We start from the raw sequence: 19,691 nt of genomic DNA on the forward strand, positions 1-19,691 counted from the left end.
AAAACCTGAGAACCTGAGGCCAATCCCAGCTTTCCCACTGGACTAAATTGTGTGATCGTAGGCAGTTATTTTTATTTATTTTGCTTCTTTCTCCTTCCCTTGAGTTTGATTTAATAATAACACATAACTGACGTTCCTCTTAGTTCACTATTGTCATTGTTGTCAGCGTCGGTGGAAGCATGAATGTTTCTATATTCATGTTTGAAAGCTATCATTAAAAAAAAAGAAATCCTCTCAATTCAGTTATATCAGTGGATGTATTTCAGTGAAAAAGTTCTGCAAGTTAACGTAATACACAGTTTTGAATTTTGAAGACTTTATCATATTTTTACACATTTGTTGTAAGAGGTTTAAAAAAATGTTTAAAAAAAAAAGTGGTGGGGGCCTGGCAGGCCTGCTGATGGAGTAGGACGTGCCTTGCGGCAGTCCCGCTCTCCCGCAGCTGGCCTAAATGCATTTCACGGCATTGAGACCCAGAACCTGGTGGCGGAGCCTCCGCTGACCTGCCACATGTCATCTGCTACCTCCTGTAGGTGCTGGGGGCGGACTGCCTTGCTCCAGCGGTGCGCCTTGGGAGATGGAGACGGCCGGACCTGCCATCTTGAAGTCGGGTGGGAGTGGAGGCGGTGGACTCTGGAGGCTGGGAGGCAGCCTCTGGAATATCTTGGGCTTCCTGCAGGGGCCTCCCCTGCACTTTAGAGCCTGGACACGTGAGGGCCGACCGCCCTCCTGACTGTGTGAGGGAAGCCTGTCTAACGGGGCTGAGGCTCTGCCATCTTGGCCTCCCCTTTTCCCCGCTGAGGATATCGAGGGCCGGATCGGGCCCAGAAGACAACACAGCAAATCCCCTATTGTAAGCCTGTGTGGATCTCTGAGGGCTGACTGGAAGACGGCGTCTTTCCTTGGTGGTGGTGGACACGGGCCGTGCCTGGAGAACAGCGGTGGGCCTTCCCGTTCGTCCGGACACCCGTGCAGTGGGGAGTAGGCATTGAACTTAACACTTTCCCCACAGGAGGTCTCCAAACTGCAGTCACTCGCTCTCTTTCAATGGGTGACCCGCTCAATCTGGTATCTGGGTCTTAATGTGACACCCACGCTGGCTACTTGGTCCCAAGCTAATTGGCTTGAATGCCGATGCTCTGTTTTGGAAGACCTGAGGCGCTGGCGGCCACTTCCCATGTCGTGCCTTGGGCTACTCCGTTCGGTGAAGTTGTCGATTCTGTTGAACTTGCTCTATCTTTTCCAAACCCTTCCCACTCCCATCCCCTACATAGCTATCAAGGGTCTTCAGAGGGATATAAACTCCTTCATTTGAGGAAAGGGTCGTCCATCGTTATTCAACAATATATTTATGCTACCCAGAGATCGGGGAGAACTCGCCTGCCCCAATCTGCTTGTTTACTACTTGGCAGCTCTCCTCTGCTACATTTTGGAATGGGTGGTCCGCGAAAGCGAAAAAAGGTGGTTCCACATGGACAGAGCAGTGACATGCAGATCTCTCTGGGACCTGGCCTGGTTGCCGAAACGGCTAAGACACTGTAGTGCTTACATTCCCATCCCTACAAAAACTGTCTTGTAACTGTTGTTTCCCGTCTTGGATATATGGGACAAGCTCACTATTACTAGGGGCCTCACTCGTTTCCACTCCCCCAGTACTCTGATATTATGGAACCCTGAGTTTTTTTCCAGCTTTGCAACCCCACTCCATCTCAGCCTGGGTAGAAGAGGACTGACACACAATCGGGGATCTCTTTGTAGGGGAAACATTTAAGACCTTTGATCAATGCATTCAGGATTATCATCTCCCTGCCACAACACAACTACAAAACTTTCAACTTAGACACTGGCTGCTCACACCCACTAATGCACAAGAGGCCACGCGCCAGCTCACCCCCTTTGAGGCTCTTGTGTGATCCTTTAATGGCTTGCCGGGGCTTATTTCACGTGCTTAGCAGGGTCTACAGTATTCCAACCCTATGTCCCTCCACTCTTATCAGGCGCAGTGGTGTTCTGACATTCTAGATACCATCCCACCGAAACAGATGAAACCGCTCTGGTGCAACATCCCTAAAATATATAAAAGTTTCTCCCAGTACGAAACAGCCTACAAAGTTATGACCTGCTGGTATTACACCCCAGCCAGACTACAGAAAATGTTCCCCACTTCTTCACCCCTGTGCTGGCGATGCAACTCTGTTATGTTTTCTTTTATGCATATCTGGTGATCCTGACCACTTGTTTTCTGAAAAGAGGTGCTGACATTATCAAAGACGCAGTGGGGTTTCCCCCATGCCCAACATGCAGCAAGTAACCATCTTTGGGGCCTGGCCCCAATCCCTCCAAGCTATGACACATACTGACTGGCACCTGATTCTGCACATGCTGGGGGCTGCAAAACAAACTATCACCTCTCAGTGGAAAAAGCCTACGACCTCCCTCCCCCCCAACCACTCTATGGTTCACTCACTTATGGCACACGATGGCAATGGAGCTCATAACGTGTTCTATCACACACTCTGAAACTACTTTGACGCACATAATGGGCTTTGCAACTCTTTGATGACACACTTCTACCACGGGGTGCTGAGTCCCCCCCCCCGCCACCCCCCCCCCATGAGCTGATTCACTTTCACATAGACCAGAGACGTTCTACCTATCCCCTCCCCCTCAGTGACACCATCACCCCCCCAGGGCCCCATCTCATACACCCATGCCCCCCCCCTGCAACTATGGCTAGACGCTGGACTAAGACCTTCATGCCCCCCTTTTCCTTTGTTAACTTTTTGCTCTCATTTCTTTCCTTTTTGGTTTGGCTGTTCAGTGGGACATGAACAGTATCCTACCTCTGAATTGCAACCCGCCTCTTCGCTTGGGCGGTGTAGCCCCACCCCATAGCATATGCTAAGCAATGGTTCTCCTATCTTACACTATCTGTCCAGAAGCAATAGGTCCCTTATAGTGATATCACCGGGGCGACTGTTGAGATTGTCACAAAATAGAACCGTGACTTGGAGTAAGCTAAAATCGCATGATCGAGAATGAAATGTTACCTTATAGAATTGCATGACGGGCCCTTTTGTCTTTTCTGCCTATTTGTTATCGATGACCCACTCTAGGTGCGTTATCCTTTGGAACGTGGGACACCTGCCTGAACTCACATTGTTGCACACCTGTGTCTACTGTACTGCGATAAGACCATTTAGAGCGCTGTGTGCCAATAGAATTGTATTGACAGGATCCGTTAAGATATTTACATACTGTATAATTGATATGTACGTTAACTGTGTTTACAGCCCTTTGAAAAGAATAAAACACATTTGAAATAAAAAATTTAAAAAAATGAGGAGGACCGCAAACCAATGCTGCAGTTCACCAAGGGGCCACATGCAAAGGTTAGCAGAGCCGCAAGTGGCCCCCGGGCTGTACTATGAGTATCACTGATCTACGGAGTAGCCACCTCTGTGCTGTGTGTCACAAGTGTCATTCCTGGACACAGTTCACCGGTCTGGAGTGCGTAAGTTGGAGAGGTCAGCATAGTCATTACAGTGCACTTCTAAGACTACTGAGGGCTATGGAGGGGCCTAGCACTGTCCTCCCTGGGGTTCATGGTTCAATGAGCAATAGTAGAGTACAGCTGTGATGCTGTCCTCAAGGACACACTGTACAGTTTATTTTCTTGGGTTGTTGTTAATGCATGTAAACCTCCTTCATGCACTGCCACTGTTTCCGAAACATTCGTTCACAAAGCATTCAAAAAGCTTCTCGCTGTAGACAGTCTGACCGAATTAGATTGTGTTCATTCAACTTATGAGCAGGATTTTCAATTTGAGTAGGTCTGATTGTGGTGTGTTCCATTTGGTGGCACATATGATGACCCATTAGCTTTGTCTCTTTATCGCTTTAATGAATTGGACAGCAGTCTGCGAAACTAGTTTTTGTAAGGAGGGACATGAATAGCAGACTATCTCTACATGTGTAACTGAACATGAGTCGGCAGGATCATCTGTGCTCCCCTTAGGCACTAGAATGATGCTAGAACCAGGCGGTAGCACAGGATCTTTTGACTGAGATTTCTTTGTCTTTTTTTTCCCCTTTAAAGCAGACCTAGTGATTGTATTTTGGACGTGTTTTTTTGTGTGTGTGTGTTTTTTTTGCAGTGCTATAGTGGAGTATGTTCTTGCACTCCATCTTGGCACCGGTGATGGCCTGATATTTGTCCAGCATAGTTTTTCATCTAGAAATGGTTGTGAGCTTCTGCAGACTTGTATCTATTAGTGTCAGAGAGACCCTTCTTCATTTATCCATTTCACTGTAGTGAGATTGGACAAAGTGACATTTTCCGGTACTCACTGGCACAACATCCCCAGATGAGCCCTGCAAACTGGACACCCCAAATGTGGTCTCTAAAACCAAAAGCAATACTCTATATGGGATTTGGTCAAATTGGGCCCTCTAGATTTGAATACTGGATACAGTAATACAACAGACCTTCCCAGTGATATGTTCTCTGGACCTTCTCTGCACCCCTACATTTCTTTTGGGTTGTCCATTGCCTTGTTCTATGTTTACCCACCGTGAGTCCCTCCCATTAGTTGAGTTAAAAGATGCTCCAGAACAGTGGAAGATTGCAACTCTGCTGCATTTGTTGAACTGTTGGAGAGTGACCTTGTTTGTGGTCTCTCGTGTGGTGCAGTGTTGTGTGCATGTGTGTTGTTCAACCAGTGCTTGTTAAACGTGCCATGTGAATACTTCAAACATTTGGTTACATTTTCTGGCTTAGTTTCCCTGAGGCTTTTATCACAGTGGAACCTGAAAAGGCCGGTCCTGGCTGCAAATGTGTCTCCGGACGGTTATGGGTTGCAAGCAGATCATCGTGAAAATGACTCCTCACCTGGTGGCTGACACCAAGAGGAGTGCATTCAGCAGCATCTTAAGAGCACCGGGTCTAAAAGATTTGCATGCATTCCGTAACCCATGCATTTTTTGTTCCTCAGATATGGCAACAATAGCATAAAGTAATTCACCTTTTCGCCTTAGCGCATCATAGATTTTGTTTAAGTATATTTTATTGGCATTTCAATAAATATCGTCAGTCCGTTAACATTCACATCTCTCATGGTCCTTGCATATCTATTATCAACATAACATATCCATCAACTTTTTGAATTAACTACACACCTCCCCCCATGTCAGTTCCTTTCAAAGTACAGGTTCTTTTACACATTACCATAATATATCAGTATATGGATGCCTACTTGTGGTCTAGTATTCCTTCATCTTTTTTCATCACGGTTGGTAGTCCGCATAATCGGGCCATCTGATATGCAGGTGTGTGATCTCCCTGCATAGCTATCAACATAGAGGACTATGCCAGGATATCCTCCACGGCCTTCGCGTCCTTTCGGACTAATATCATTCGCACCAGCTCTGCCGTTGCCCACTCACATACATTCCTTTTACAGTCTGTATACTTTGGTGGTCGGGGATTCATCCATGCAATAACTAGTCTTATGGCTAAAACTAGCCCAAGATGAACTAGTTTCCTAGTGAGTTGTTATTCTTTGGAGCAGGTAATATCCCCATTGTGTCTGATATCGCTAGTGATACTCCAACCCGTAACCTCCCGCAATCCTTTGAATACGTTCTCCCAAACGGAGAGCAGCGATCCACATGACCATATCATATGAAGAAAGTCTGCCAAGTGCGGTTTACATCTAGGACATTCATCTGCGCGGGATGGGTAGGTTATGCTGATCGTGTGTGGGGTAAGGTATACTTGATATACTAAATTATATCAAAGAAGCTTAAATCATGTGTTGGTGCTAACCATCTGTACCCCTTTAGCACATCATGGATATGTCTCATTAATGACGTGCTTCATTTTGACAATGTCCATTCTGAAAATCTGTACATTTCGAAGATCTCATGATTTTAAGCGAATGACTGACGGCATATATTTCTTGTACTGCCTTCTTGTTTGGGCCACAGTAAGTTTGAAGCAATTCAGGAGATTTCTAAAACTTTAACCAAAATATGTATTTGATTTAACAGTGGTACTAAGTTCATTATTATTTTTAGACCTGAAAAGTAAGCTTTAGTTATCTTGCATTCGCTGTATGTTAATGTAAAAGAAGCCATATTTGTCTATGCGATGGGTGTTAATCCTTGGTATGCAGTCTGTGCCTTTGCTGTAAGAGAGCACACTGTTTAGCATAAAGGCGTTGAGCTGAAATAATGATAAAAAACATTGCTGATAGCTGCTGTTCTGGGGAATATGGAAGAGATTGGTGAGAGAGGGGCACTGGACTTTGTTTTTTAAGTCTTGGTATGTAGTCATGCATTTCCTATTGGGTTGAGTGGTGCCAGCTCAAACAAGGATGTGAGCAGGTGATGCTAATGGCATCCTGGCGGAAAATTTCCTGGTTTACTTGGATAATTGTTGAATGTCTACCTCAAGATTTATTTGGATACTTCCGATAAGCTTATACTGAACTGTAAAAAATACACTTCATTATTTTCTCTTTGACAAAGTGTCTATGCAAGTAGGAAGGCAGAAGGCCCCTAGACCACTGGCCGCTTTGGACTGTGTCCTTTGGCATAGCATATATTTTTGGTGAAATTTCTCTGGGGCTGTTCAAAGTGTCATCGGCTCTGGAGTACAAGTAGGCGAAAAGTGCATACTCGTCAGTGAAAGTGTATATGAAGAACCTGGGGTAAAAGCAGTGGGGACGTCTTTGTGTTGTCCATCAGTTTGTCTATAACTGTGATTTATGAAGAGTGACTATTAATCTGGTCAGATTGCTTCTAAGAGTGAAGATTGTTTGTATTGAGTTGAATTCATATTGTATTTATATAGCTTTTACTCCTCCTGATGGGGCATTGAAACATTTATCGCTAAGTATCACGGTTCTTCAGAACCCAAAGAAGTTACTCCACTGGTTATTGGCTCTTGGGATTAGCCTTGTGTTCTGAAGGAACCCGTCCCATACATTTACTCAATTTTCTTTGCGGTGCAATAATGAGTTGGGTATGATCTTAAGCGGGGTCTATTTGAGAAGCCAATAGTCAATAGAATGAATAGATACATTGTTATGTTTCAGGGATATAGTTTTAAGGAGAGATCGACTTGGTTTGTGTACTCAAGAGGTGTGTGGAAGGAAAGGAGTGGGTTATTCAAAATAAATGAAGGAATGAGAAACTAAAGTCGAGGGTTAGGTTTTCACGCAGTGTTTTAGGAATATCAGGGGTGTTACTGTGGATGTAAACTTGTAGAAAGAAACAAACTGATGCAAAACTCAACTGCTGCTCAATAGGAATGCTTTTTAGCAGTCTTAATAGAGCCACTAACTTTCAAAGAGGTTGCTGATGCTTGCCATGCTATGAAAAGCAACCCCAGTGTTTGCTGAGACACCCCTTTACGAGCAGCCATCATGCAGTGTGATATTTAAGCACATCCCAATACATACAGTTACCGTTTGACAACACCATTGAGAAAAGTCTGAAAGAGCTTCAGGCATGTGATATTTCTAGAAATCATGCACATTGACCCGCTCTATACAGTGCAATTCATACAAAACACAGAAAGCCTCCATGTGTGTACCTACTACAGGAATGCATTCTACACTGTGAAGTTTTGTTCCAGTAGATGGAAACCATTTTACACCAGACCTAAACTACAAAACATACTAAAAATTTCAACAAATTAAAACTTCTCATCTTAAAATGTAACAAGGCAGTTAATAAATAAGTTGCAGCATCACTAATACATTTAGTGCAAGTTTATCTACCCAATTCATTACCTGGTTCGTAAGGGCACCAGTCTTTGGAGGCAAATTCTGTCCTTGCATGCCTGAAGAGGACCAGGCCCCCCCCAGAACATACAGCAGCCACGGTCTGCAGAATATGTGTCTGGTCGCCTTGCCCCTCCAGTATCCGTTTGTTTATTGGGGAGCTCTCCTGGCCATAGATGGCACTTTGTGCAGTTTGTTTGCATGGGAACTGTGTAGAATGTGTCATCTTCCCCCTTTATAAAGACACTGTACCAGAGAATGCCTCAAAGTATTTGTGAACAGAGTGCACACATCACTGTTGTCTTTTACTACCTCTTTGAGTGCCTATGATGAAGGGATTTTAAATCGCACTTGCTGAGAGATGTAAAATATCCCTAAGGAGTGAGTGGGTCTCCTGAAACGACCATCTCTAGTGGCAGTCAAGTATAAGTTTGCATGAATCCAGTTAATCTTTGAGTGGTGAACAGACTCCATGCCTGCATCTCACTGGCGAGTACCGTACCCATGAGTGTACAAAGCAAATAGGGGGTGAGGGCTGAAAAGTTGGAATGTTTGTTCTCTAACAAAGAAGCACTTAAAAGTGTTATTGTGTCAAATGGTTTGTCGGTAATGCAGAGCAGTAAATTTAGCATTCCAGTCAGACTTGTGCCACAGATGTCCTAGTATATGTCGATGATTTAGCTTCTAAGCATGTTTAGAAATTCTAAACATTTGGGTTGCTTGCAGTAGGTACGGTTGCACGTCCGATGAGGTTCATGTTTTTTGTTTATACATGTTTGCATGCCCGTGTGTGTGCGCCCTTTGTGTGTTTTAAATGTATCTGCACTACTTTGCTTTTAATTACTTAACATTGAAACACCACTCTCAATTGAGAATAGTGTTCGAGTTTCTTATCCAATGATTATATTAAATTATCCACCTTAATGTCTTCTTGTTGACCTTTTGATCGAGTGGAAACCTAGGAATCCCTGGTTTAGGTGTGAACAACCATTTTGGCGAGATACTCTGTCAAAAAAAAAAAAAAAAAACTTTTTTTGCGGCCTCACTACAGACATGGTAACCCTTGCTTTTTCATATATTTAAAGGGCTTTAGGTAATGCCTCTTGCTCATAATCTGACCGCTTTTTTTGACTGTTTGGCTTTCCTGCTCAAGATTCATTTGATGCCTTCACTGTGTTTATCCCACCTCTGGAGCTTCACAATGCTTTTTGATTGGTTAAGTATATCCTTCCACTGTTGATGTCAGGGAACTCTTTTTTTCTATTTGCATTTTTCCGTGGAATCTAAACTTTAATGCTTGTTGTAAGTGCTTGTTCTTCGCCGCAGCTAGGGCGACTGACTCCGGAAGCTGGGGAACACGGTTCGATCCCTGGCACCGGCTGCAGATTAGTCCAGCACCATGTGACTCTGGGCAATAGCTTGCTTAATCTTCCCGATGGCCCCAGCGCCTAGAGACCCTAACGGGTGATTGTGCGCTTTACAAATGTGGATTATTATTATTACCCTGCCCGCACTAGTCATCATCGATGCTCCCTCCATAGCCATGCTATTTCTCCCCCACCCCAAGTCTGCTTCTTGTTGCTCTATCCAACTTTCTTCACCACGGGCACCGAGCACCTCTGTGGCTGTGTGCGTCTCTCACTCTCCCTCGAAAATCTCCACCCACCATTACTGACATTGTAATGTTTATACAGTCTCACTTGTATTGGCAAAGCCAATAGCGGCAAATAGCAAACTTGTAATTAAATTGTGGTTACTTCCAAGTTTGTCATCACTGTTCTAGGTACTGGTTGAACAGCTCGTATGGAAAATAATGTGCTACCATTCCAAAATGACTGCCACATTGAGTCTTGATGCAGCGCAGCCTCCATTTTGGAAATTTGTTTTGTATACTTAAGGTTTTACATTCCCAGATGGCTGTCATGTGGTATTTAAATGCAATGTGATTTCCAGCCTGAAAGTATTCAGAATCGCATTTCCAAGATGGTGGTTTAACAGTGTTGAATTGATCTGTGCTTGTGCCACAGTTACACAAACAATGAGAACACATAGACCAAGTCAAAGCTGATTGGCTTTGCAAGAGTTTGTTCTACAGAGAAGCTCATAATCCTTTGATACCTATCTCAACATGTGAAACTAACTAAGAAGACAGAAGGCCATTACTTACAATATTGGTATTTGGAAGAGAAATGCTATAATGTGTTTTCATAGTAGAAAGATGTACATTTTTGTACTGGGTACCAACGAAAGTACAGAAAAGATGCTCCTGTATTAAGTGTCATTAGTGCCACTAGTGTAGAAAATTGAGATAAAGATTTCAGTGGCTGGAAGGACTAAGATTTAAAAGCTATATGACAGAAACGGGGATTTAATTGTCTAGTAAATGTCTAAGATGTGTGAATTGAGAGCAGAATGCTAGACTGTTGGTAAGGAGTTCAGAACGTAGGAATGGAAGGTGTAAAAAGTAAACTGTCCTAGGGATGGAAGGGTGTGTACCTAAAGGGCCAATACACTGATGTTTACGAACTAATGTAATTTCAAGTATATTGAAAATGTTCCCTCTGCAAATGTGTAATCTCCAGTGAAATCTGTTAATAGCTACTGTTCCGTTTATCAGGATGTAGTAATCCTGTGCAAAAAATATCCAGGTGGAAAATCTTCTATTGTATAGCAATAGACAATGTTGTGAATGTTTCCAAAGTGGACCAAAGTCTTGATTCGGTTTTGGGAAGCTTTGTGCTGTACGCTAACTTTGAATTGATGGATTGTTGCTTAAGGTGGGTAGAAGAATTATTGAACACCATGAAACATTGTACTCCTTGTATCTTAAAAAATGTGATATTTATAAGTACACCTTTCTGTAGCAGGCTTTGAAAGCCTGCTTTTAAATTTGCCATGTGGATAACATTTAAATTATGAAGTTTGTTTAGGAAAATACTTTAAACTTTACCTATGCCACATATAGGTAAACATGACAAATTCATCGTCCATAACTATTTTTCTTACTTTCTATAACCCTATGTCCCATTGAATGAAGCTGATCAGCCTGGTTTTAGATCTCTTTGAACCACCTGCTTACAGAGTTATGTATGCATCCAGGTTTAAAGGTGTTGTAGGACCCTTACCATAAATCCCAGTGCTCTCCAGTAGCTGGTGTGATCCATGAGGTACCTTCCCACAAAATACTTGATGGCAATCGGCTATTATTGTGAAAAGGTGCCCAAAATGTAAGTACCGCCACATGGAAGTGCTTTAGGAGCTCAAGTCCATTCCCATCACTGGTTCTTCTCTTTTGGGCCTCCCTGGGCTACAAAGTCAGTTCTGGCCGGACAGGATCTACCCAGGTTTGTTTTCCTGTAAACCTCCCATCCCACTAACTTTGTCACTGGCCACCGGATCAGATTGATCACATGAACTAAACTTTAGCTTTATGACCAGTTCTTGTGGCAAACTAGAAATAGTCTATTTCATCAGAGATTGTAAAGTACTATAATAATGGAGGGATAGCTTGATCTATAAGGTGCCCAACTCTTTTTACTGTGCAATGCTGTAGTTTATCTGCACACTTTTCCTACAAATAAAGGAAAACCGGTTTGTTTTAAAAGCATTAGTTCTTTCACAGGTGCCACTTACTAGCGGCCCTTGATAAGCGCTGTAATCTCTATATTACTTGCCCAGTGGTACCTCTGCGCCTTTACTTGGTAATACTGAAATACAACTTCTGCAATAAAGAATATCTTGGGGGAAAAAGTGTACCACGCCATTCTAAACAAACTTTTCCCAATTTTGGCCTGATTTCCATTAAGATTTCCACCTGCTTTTTGCTGGTGAATGAGCACCTAGAAATTTGGGACCCTGGTAATCTTGTTTATGCTACCAGGTGTTTACTGGGCTTCTCAGAATGCTCTGCTTTGTGGGCGCCTGGGTTTATTAGGTTCTCTTCTTGGTGTATTTGTGGGTGTATTCTTATTGTGCCAACAGTTTCAGAGTTACAAACTTAGTGCCACTTCAAGGAGTAAGCCTTGACTGCTCGACCTTGCTACCTTTTGTAGAGTCAATGTGTACAAAGGGGTTGACTCTGTTATCCATTTCATTGTAAGAGTTTGTACGGTCCTGGAACAACAGTGTAAATCATTTTTTCGATCACTAGGTAATGTCCTATAAACAGGAGTAAATGATTCTCACAAACCTTGTGACAAAAAGGCAAACTGATCTGAATTTTCTTGATCCAGTCTATGGTAAATCTAAACGATCTCGTGCATTGGTTTTAGTGCAGTACCTACAAACCATTGGCAAGTGTAATTATAGCTCATCACATTGTTAAATGGGTGAAACCTTACGCAAATGCTTCAGTGATAATCTTTATTTTTGTGGAAAATGCTGCTCTTTTAACCTTACAGAATGTTATGTTTTTTTCTCTTTTATACTTTGTACTGTATTTAAATATTTTCGTTTTATTTCAGTTGTCTATGAACACCGGTCACGGCTAGAAAAATCTCTCCAGAAGGAAAGACTGGAACATAAGAAAGCAAAAGAAGGTAAACTCGAACCCTACTTCCAACAGTACATGTTTGCAAAGAAAGAATGTTAAACTACCTGTTTCTAACTGGAGTTGGGAATGCAGATGCATGTGCACTCTCTGAAAAAAACTGTATTAACACAAAAACCTGTGAAAGAAAGTGGTTTAGGTTTATCAGCAAAAGCTTGCACAACCCCCCTGAATTTGGGCAATTAAGGTAGCTTGCATCCTTCTCTTCTCCCCTTCCATTCACTACTATTGTTGCATAAGATGGAACTTTTTCAGTATATTTCTAACTCCACCCGAATTCTATCTTAAAGGTTTTACAGTCAATACATTTCGTTGGTAATGATTTACGTTGTGGTTGTTTATTTATTGTGCCTTTCATGCGTGCATGTAGAAGTATATACACACTGTAGCCTGATAATTTACTAGTACAGTCTCTTAGTGTCAGATGCAGCTCAATGTTTCCACTGTAACCTAACCATACACATATATATCCCACTATGCCAGAACATACTCGTATGCTCTGAGCAATCATCATATGCAGCAGTGGCCTCGTGTACCTGTGCATAGAAGCCTTATTTGCTGTTGTATTGTAGTCTTATCATGGAGGGGTTCACCTGCTTCATTCATACTGGAGCACAATTGTCGCTCATGCACTAGATAATGTCCCCTTATGCTTAACCCAGGTTCTTAACCTATCTGGGGGTTAGAGCCAGCATAAGGACCTGCGTATGCCTCATGCAATTGTAGTCTCCAAGACACTGGAATTGCCATAATAGCTTATGGACAATATATCCATGCAACATTTTAATATACAGGAAAAGCATTGTATGTAAAGATATTGCCTCTCCCATTGTGATCTTATGACTCCCCTATGAACTTGTGTGCCCTCTTCAACCACAAAACATGGGTATTTTGGTGAAATCCATATAATTCTGTTGTAGCTAGTATGTCAAGTCCATTGAAAGCGGAGCAGTAAAGGTAGAAACTGGGTTGGTACCTGCACCACCCTTACTCCCAGTGTCATTAATTCATTGTATTGACATGGTTTAAAATGTTTAGAACATTGGAATGTGCAGAGCTCCATTGAAGACAACGGAGTAGCTTCGGGCTCATAAGGGCTGGTATAAGCCCAGAGATCCGCCATTCCAAGATTTATCTTCATGTTTCCTCCTTTTTAATTAAGAACATTCTACCCTTAGAGGGTAGAATGTTCTAATAGTCCTTTTGCCTCAGACTATAACTGTTGTTAAAGGCCCTCTTCACTACTTATCTCTGGTTGAGGGCCTTTAAAAACCTGTGTAGCCCTTGGCAACAGACTTTAATAATGGGATGAAGCGATAGAAATCTGCAGCCCTTCTCTGCTGCGAGAATACTGCACTACTCTTGGCACAGATTAGTTGCTTGTTATTACTGCCTTTTGAAAAATGTTGTGTGTTATTACTGCCTTTTGAAATATGTTGTGAAGTAGGAGAAGTTGACATGGTTGCTGGTATTAGGGATGTTATTGATGGTGAATTTGGTGGTATTTCTGAGGAGTTGTGGGAGCAGTGTGAGGAGACAGATGAGTTGTGGAAGGAAGTGAAGAAGTATGTGGTTCAGGGCTGGCCAAGGAAAAAGGAAGTTAAGCTGGATTTGGAGGCCATGTACAAGGTGGCTGAGGAGCTTGAAATGGAGGGTAATCAATCAATCAGAGTACTTGTAAAGCGCGCTACTTACCCGTGAGGGTCTCAAGGCGCTATGGGGAAGGGGGTTCTGCTACTGCTCGAAAAGCCAGGTCTTGAGGAGTCTTCTGAAGGCGAGTAGGTCTTGGGTCTGCCGTATGTGGGTAGGGAGGGTGTTCCAGGTCTTCGCTGGCGGAGCGGAGCTGGCGGGTTAGGGTGTAGAAGCTGAGTCTGCTGTTCAGGTAGGGTGGTCTGGCGTTGTGGAGTGCTTTGTGTGCGTGGGTGAGGAGCTTGAAGGTGATCCTCTTGTCGACGGGGATACATTGTAGGTCTCTCATGGGGGGTGATGTGGCTGCGGCGGGGGACGTTGACTATCAGTCGGGCAGAGGCGTTTTGGATGGGTTGTAGTAGTCGTAGGTGTTTGGCTGGGATTTCTGGGTAGAGTGCGTTGCCATAGTCTAGTCTTGAGCTGACGAGGGCCTGTGTCACCGTTCTTCTTGTTTCGGTCGGGATCCACTTGTAGATCCTGCGGAGCATGCGGAGGGTGTTCTAGTAGTAGGAGGAGATGGCGTTGACCTGATTAGACATGGAGAGGGAGGAGTCTAGGATGAATCCTAGGTTGCGTGCATGGTCAGTGGGTGTTGGTGCTGTTCCCAGTGTGGTCGGCCACCAGGAGTCATCCCAGGCTGAGGGGGTGGGTCCTAGGATGAGGACCTCCATCATGTCCGAGTTCAGCTTCAGAAGGCTGCTCCTCATCCAGTCGGCGTTCATTCCCTCGTGGAGGTTGGTTTTGGCGGTGTGTGGGTCCTTGGTGAGAGAGAGGATGAGCTGGGTGTCGTTGGCGTAGGAGATGATGTAGAGGTTGTGATGGCGGGCCACTTGTGCGAGGGGGGCCATGTAGACGTTGAACAGCATCGGTCTGAGAGATGAGCCCTGGGGGACGCCGCAGATGATGTCGGTGGCTTTGGATCGGAAGGATGGGAGGCGGGTGCTCTGGGTTCTGCCGGAGAGGAAGGACGTGTCCAGTAAAGGGCCTTCTCTTGGATTCCGGCTTCTAGGAGGCGTGTCTTTAGAGTGCGATGGCAGACCGTGTCGAAGGCGGCTGACAGGTCCAGGAGGATGAGGGCTGATGTTTCACCGTTGTCTAATTGGCGCCTGATTCAAAGGTGGAAAGTGTGTTCCTCCTAGTGGTATTCATGAAGTTATCCTCAAATTAGCCCGTAAGTAACATCCCACTATGTCTGCTATGAAGCGGTTGGTGAGGGTCCATTTTTGGTTGCCAGGTATGGACAGAATGGTTGATCGGGTTGTGAGGGAATGTGAAGTGTGTGTGCGTCAAGTGAGAAGATGATGAATAGCCTGAACTACCCTGGCAGAAATTTACTTTTGATGTCTCTGGGCACTTTTAATTTCTACCAGTGGATCTTCATTTCGCCCTAGTTCTGGTATTTTATTTATTTATTTAACGACTTATAAAGCGCCTGGTGACCCAAGGGCATCCCCGCGCTGTAAAGATTTGTTTATCCAGATGAGAGGGGGGAAGGAGGGGTATGGCCTTATTTAGGGAATAGAAGTGTTTTCAGCTTTTTTCTGAAAATCAAGTAGTTGGGTTCCAGTCTAAGGGTACGTGGGAGGGAATTCCATCCAGTGGAGGCTTTCGCAGAGAAGCATCGACCTCCAGTGCGTGTCTTTTTAAATTTGGGTATAATGGCTAGGTGTTCATTCTCGGACCGCAGGGATCTAGGTGCCTTATAGGGAGTGACCAGGTCGCTGAGGATCGAAGGGCCACCTCCATTGATCAGTTTATGTGCCGTGCACATGGCTTTGAATTCCACCCTTTGGCGCACAGGGAGCCAGTGCAAGGCCTTGATAGCGGGTTTCGCTGATACTCTGGATGGAAGGTTCATGAGTACACGGGCTGCTGCGTTCTGTGTACGTTGCAGTTTCGCCAGGGTGGCCTCAGGAGCTCCGAGGTAGACCATGTTACTATAGTCTAAACGCGACAAAATGAGCCCTTGGACTAGAAGTTTCCTGGATGCGAGAGGGAGTAGGGGGAGAATCCTGCGGGTGGTGTGCATGAGCCCAAAGCAGGTTCCTGCAGTTTTGGCCGCTTGAGTTTTCATTGGGAGCTCGGGTTCTAGCCATACTCCTAGGGTCTTAATTTCGTGTTTCGGGGTAGGGATTTCCCCGAACACGTCTGGCCAGACCGCTGGGGGGATGGTCCCCCATAGTTTTCCCATGAGCATCACCTCGGTCTATGACCCGTTTAGTTTTAGTGATGAGGCACACATCCAACCGTGTATTTCCGTAAGGCAGTTTGCCAGGTTGTCAGGGTGGTCGTCTAGTTGGGATAGGGAGACGACCAACTGTGTGTCATCAGCGTAGCTCACAATTTTTATACTGAATGGTGTCACCACGTCTTCAAGGGGGGGCCATGTAGGCATTAAAAAGCGTTGGGCTCAGGGATGATCCCTGCGGGACCCCGCTCATGAGGGGGAGGGTGGATGAGCGATGATTGCCGTCCCATACCTGGAACGTGCGCCCAGCCAGGAAGGACTCTATCCATCTGAGTGCCGTTCCGGTAAGCCCTGCTGTTGCCAACCGATGGAGGAGGACACGATGGTTGACTGTGTCGAAGGCTACACTCAGATCCAGGAGGATCACTGCCACTGACCCTCCTGAATCTAAAATGCGCCTTGCCTCCTCGATGACGGCAAGAAGGGCAGTATCTGTGCCGTGGCCCGGGCGGAACCCCGTTTGGGATTGTCGCAAGATGTTATTTGCCTCGAGAAATTGAGACAACTGTCCGTTGACCAATTTCTCGGCTACCTTGCTAATGCCAGGGAGAAGTGAGATTGGTCGATAGTTAGCCATATCTGCTGGGTCTAGCTGGGTTTTTTTTAATAGTGCCTTCACCACTGCACTCTTCCAACTGGTGGGAACAGAACCCTGGGCAAGTGAGCTGTTGATAAGCTCCGTGATCGTGGGGATGATGACGGGGATTACAGTTTTGAGGAATCTAATGGGTACGGGGTCCAAAGGTGATCCGCTTTTCATTTTGGTCAAGGTTGCTTCTACCTCGTTGCAGGTCACTGGCCTAAATGTCACAAGTTGAGGGCATAAGCTGCTTCCAGATAGGTCGGTGAGTGGGTCATTGTCCATGTGGCTGGAGGGACAGGGAGGGGGTAGGGACGTTAAGATGCGGACAATTTTGTCGTTAAAGCAGGTGGCTAATTCGTTGCTTCGGTCCACAGGGGGGGTGTAGGAGGAAGGAATGGTTGGTACTTTCAGAAGCTCTTTTACTATAAGGAAGGATTCCCTAGCTGAGTTAGCGGATTCTTTTATCCGATTATCGTAATAAGCAGCTTTTGTGCGCCTAACAGCAGTTTTGTACAATCTGACTGAATTTTGGTAGGCTTCCCTGTTGGCGTGCTGCCAGTCTTTCCTCCAAAGTCGTTCGGCTCTCTTACAGTTTTTGCGCAGTAGTCGAAGTTCGGGGGTATACCACGGGGCGGAACCTGGTTTCCCATTTTTGTCTTCCCGAGTTCTAAATGGGAGTACGGAGTCCAGGGAGGTGGTAATCCACTCTCTATATTTACTATCGGCGACCGCCGGGTCTTCTGCATAAGCCGGGGTAGTTGACTTTAGGGTCCTGGCCCATTCTTTGATGGGTAGTTTGGACCAGGCCCTGTCCCTGATGTAAGTGGGCGGTTTTTGAGGTTTCCTGAAGGTTCCCGGTAATTGGAAGGAGACTAGAAAGTGGTCTGTCCAGGGGAGGGGAGTGGTCTCACTAGCTTGCATAGTGAGGGAGCTCGTAAACACAGGGTCCAACAAGTGACCTTTGTTGTGGGTGGCTCCAGAGTTTAGAAGGTGGATGTCGAGGGCTGCCAGATCGTTGATCAGGTCGACAGCCCCAGAATCCGAAGGGTCATCGAAATGGATATTCAGGTCTCCTAGTATCATGAAATTAGTGACGGAGTAGGCCTGTGTGGCTACTGTGTCCAGGAGAGTACTAGCAAAGAGACCTGGATGACCGGGGGGGCGGTACACTAGGATCCCTGTGAGTGAGTTGGTCGAGTCTCACTTAATTGTATACTGCAGGCTTTCAGAGTCGGGAATCTTTGCGTCATTGGATTTGCAGAGGAGATAATCCCGGTGAATAATGGCGACACCACCACCCCTACCCGAAGGACGAGGTAGGGACTGAATGAGGAAACCCGGAGGGGTTGCTAGCACCATATCTGACTCGGAGTGTAGAGAGAGCCATGTTTCCGTCAGGTAAAGAACGTCAATGTCATGGTCTTCTATGAGGTGGTTAATCTGCATCGCGTGTTTGGGGAGTGAGCGACAATTCAGCGAGGCGAGTTTAAGGGCTGAGGGCTTATAGGGTCGAGTAGGGAGTTTGATCTGGGCTGGAGGGCAGTCAGTACAGCCGATATATGGTCCATTCAGGTCATGAACATACTTGCAGGAGGGGGCGATGGGGGGTCTGAGACTTAGGAGGTCCCGGCGTGAGTAGCTTACCTTCGGGGCAGCTTTATCCAGCAGGGGTTCTGGCCCTAGGCCCGGCCGTGCGCGGACGGGCGCAGACGGGCTTGCCTTAGGCGCGCCTTCGGCGCGCAAACGGCGCTCCCGCTGCGCTCGTCCGCTGCGCTGGTATGGCCGACACATTTAAGGCCGTGTTGTGGGCGTGGCCTCGCAGTGGGCGTGGCCTCGCAGTGGGCGTGGCTCCGCCTTCGAACCGCGATGGCGGTGTGCTTGTTGACCCTGTCTCAGCGCTGGTTGCTGCTGTCTCAGGGGGTGCCTCAGGAGGTCTGCTTAACGCGTGAGGGCAGCGCTTTCAGTGCAGGTGAGGATTAAAATCAGGTCAAGTGACAAGAATACAAGTTTTAATGGTAGACTACCATTCTAAATGGCCTGAGGTCAAATTTGTTCCACGTGCCACGATTGGTGCTGTTATCGAGTTTCTCAAGGAGGTGTTTGCTAGGGAGAGCTGTCCCTCCATCCTTGTGACCGATAACTGGGTCCAATTGACTTCCAATGATATGGAAGCGTTTCTCAAGCACTGTGACATAAAGCATGTTACTACCTCCTTGTAAAAACCTCGTGAAAATGGTCAGCTAGAAAGGTTTAATCTGGTGTTAAAGGGGTTGGTGGTGAAGGCACATGCCTGCGGGAGTAATTGGAGAAGTGTGTTGTGGGAGAAACTTTGAATGTTTAGGATAACTCTGCACCCCAGCACGGAAGTCAGCCCTCTCAATCTGTTGAAAGGCAGAAATCCTGCTTCCCGTTTGTGTCCTTGGTGGTTCAAGAAGAGATAGAGTTGATGCGAGAGATGTAGCAGAAAGAGTTAAAAAGAAGCAAAACAAGACCAAAGCGTGGTATGACAAGAATTGGGGAGCTAAGTCTCATGGTATTGTTGTGAGATATTGGGTGAGAGTTCGCAAACCCGGTTTCGAAAGCAAAGGGTTACCTAAATTTGGTAAAGCCATGAAGGTACAGAAGGTTTACACTAATGGCATCATTACTAAAGATGGCAAGGTGTGGAATGCTAGGAAAGTTGCCAAGTGCATCAGCTCTGTTAGTGATGGCCAGGGAAGTGTGTGTGGTAATCAGTGTGGAAGTGATTTCTTGGTGAGAATGCAGGTTATCATCCAGTGGATGTTCACATCGATTCTCCTGGGACGCCTGACTTGGTTGAGGGCTCTATGG

General features: G+C 45.5%; 1 protein-coding gene across 2 annotated transcripts in view; it reads left to right on the plus strand.

Annotated features, from left to right (window-relative positions):
- GOLIM4 (golgi integral membrane protein 4) overlaps nucleotides 1-19,691 on the plus strand; it is a 259,785-nt gene that overhangs the window by 111,688 nt on the left and 128,406 nt on the right. For both annotated transcript variants that reach the window (XM_086944326.1, XM_086944327.1), the window contains exon 2: nucleotides 12,254-12,328. In XM_086944326.1, the coding sequence (XP_086800452.1) occupies nucleotides 12,254-12,328 (75 nt within the window). The remainder of the gene's footprint in view (nucleotides 1-12,253; nucleotides 12,329-19,691) is intronic.

This window comes from Lissotriton vulgaris, chromosome 11, assembly GCF_964263255.1.
Source record: "Lissotriton vulgaris chromosome 11, aLisVul1.2, whole genome shotgun sequence".
In the NCBI taxonomy this organism is placed as follows: domain Eukaryota; kingdom Metazoa; phylum Chordata; class Amphibia; order Caudata; family Salamandridae; genus Lissotriton; species Lissotriton vulgaris.